This window comes from Theobroma umbraticum, unplaced genomic scaffold, assembly GCF_002168275.2.
Source record: "Theobroma umbraticum cultivar Fairchild unplaced genomic scaffold, ASM216827v3 scaffold_67.0, whole genome shotgun sequence".
Taxonomy (NCBI): Eukaryota; Viridiplantae; Streptophyta; class Magnoliopsida; order Malvales; family Malvaceae; genus Theobroma; species Theobroma umbraticum.
Window position 1 is genome coordinate 3154703 of NW_018397262.1, and position 1411 is coordinate 3156113.

Sequence of the window (1411 nt, forward strand, 5' to 3'; positions counted from 1 at the left end):
AGAGTGGAAAGACTACATTAGCATGGCCTACACCAATGATGCTGAAGCTCTTCAGCATTGGCCCATAGAGTGCAGGTAAAGAAATATATATGCTTTGTGCTTTCTTTTTCTTCCTTTCCTTGGCGTTTCAAAACCTAATTAATCTGAGTATCATATAAATATCAATCTTCTCTTTGAAGGGATGTCGCTCTTCAATATTTGAACAAATCACGTGAGATGGTCAGAAAATTGCTTGAAGCTTTGATGGGAAATCTTGGAGAGGAAATCGATGACTCAAAGATTGATGCATACATTGGAAACAAGATGGTTAATATGAACTTTTATCCAACATGCCCTAATCCTGAACTTACAGTTGGTGTAGGACGCCATTCGGATATGGGTACCCTTACAATCTTATTACAAGATGGGATTGGTGGTTTGTATGTCAAAGTTCCAGAAGATGTAGACATGGAAAAGAAGGGAGAGTGGGTGGAGATTCCTCCCGTTCCTGGTGCCTTGGTCATCAATATTGGCGACATGTTACAGGTACATACCAAAATTTATATTGAGACATGTTTCATTTCAATGGAAACTTAATTATGATAAGTATAAGAATTTAAATGAATGATAGAATGAAAAAAATAAACTTGTTCCAGTACCTAATTGCCTTGTTTTTGATTTATTCCTATTCAGATATTAAGCAATGGAAGGTACAAAAGTGCCGAGCATAGAGTTCGCACCACAAGCACAAAATCAAGAGTGTCCATACCAATATTTACGAGCCCCCAACCAACAGAGAAGATTGCACCATTGCCTCAGGTGGTGGAGAAAGACGGAGTGGCTCGTTATAGAGAGTTTGTATTTTCAGATTACATGAACAGCTTTTTTGGAAACGCACATGATGGCAAAAAGTCCCTTGCTTTTGCCCAAACCAACTGTCCTTGAAGCAAAGATCACTGTTGTTGTGCTATAAATTTTAACACATTTTTTATACCCTCTTGATCTTAGAACAAATGCTTTTGATGCGACAATAAAAAGATGATGATTTAGGGTAGTCTCTCATCTTTCTCTTTCTGTATTTTTTCAATCACAAAGTTGTAATTTAATTAGCTTCCTGTTCGGTAAGTCAGATTTACGACTTATTTCTGATTATGACTTCACGCAAGTACGTGGAGAGTCTGCAAAGCTTATTATCGTCAATAATATTCAAAATAAATATATGTAGTATTCAAAATCAGTAATTTTATCGTGTTATCATACCAATTAATAAACTTACCAAATTAACTTTCACAGGTTTGGATATTTATTTCATATATATACATAACATTGGTGCAGCTATAATTAATTAACTTACCAAATTAACTTTTTAAAGGCTGGATATTTATATATACATAAAATTGGTGTGGCTATAACAGGCTTGAGATCAAAATTT

At 35.0% G+C, this 1411-nt stretch overlaps 1 protein-coding gene across 1 annotated transcript in view; it reads left to right on the forward strand.

Annotated features, from left to right (window-relative positions):
• LOC110419054 (scopoletin 8-hydroxylase-like) overlaps positions 1-1185 on the forward strand; it is a 1643-nt gene extending 458 nt beyond the window's left edge. Inside the window, exons 1-3 of the mRNA XM_021431931.2 lie at positions 1-75; positions 180-525; positions 673-1185. The exon at positions 1-75 is cut by the window's left edge and continues 458 nt beyond it. Coding sequence (XP_021287606.1) covers positions 1-75; positions 180-525; positions 673-924 — 673 coding nt within the window. The 3' untranslated portion in view covers positions 925-1185. The remainder of the gene's footprint in view (positions 76-179; positions 526-672) is intronic.
• Positions 1186-1411: the final 226 nt, after the last annotated feature.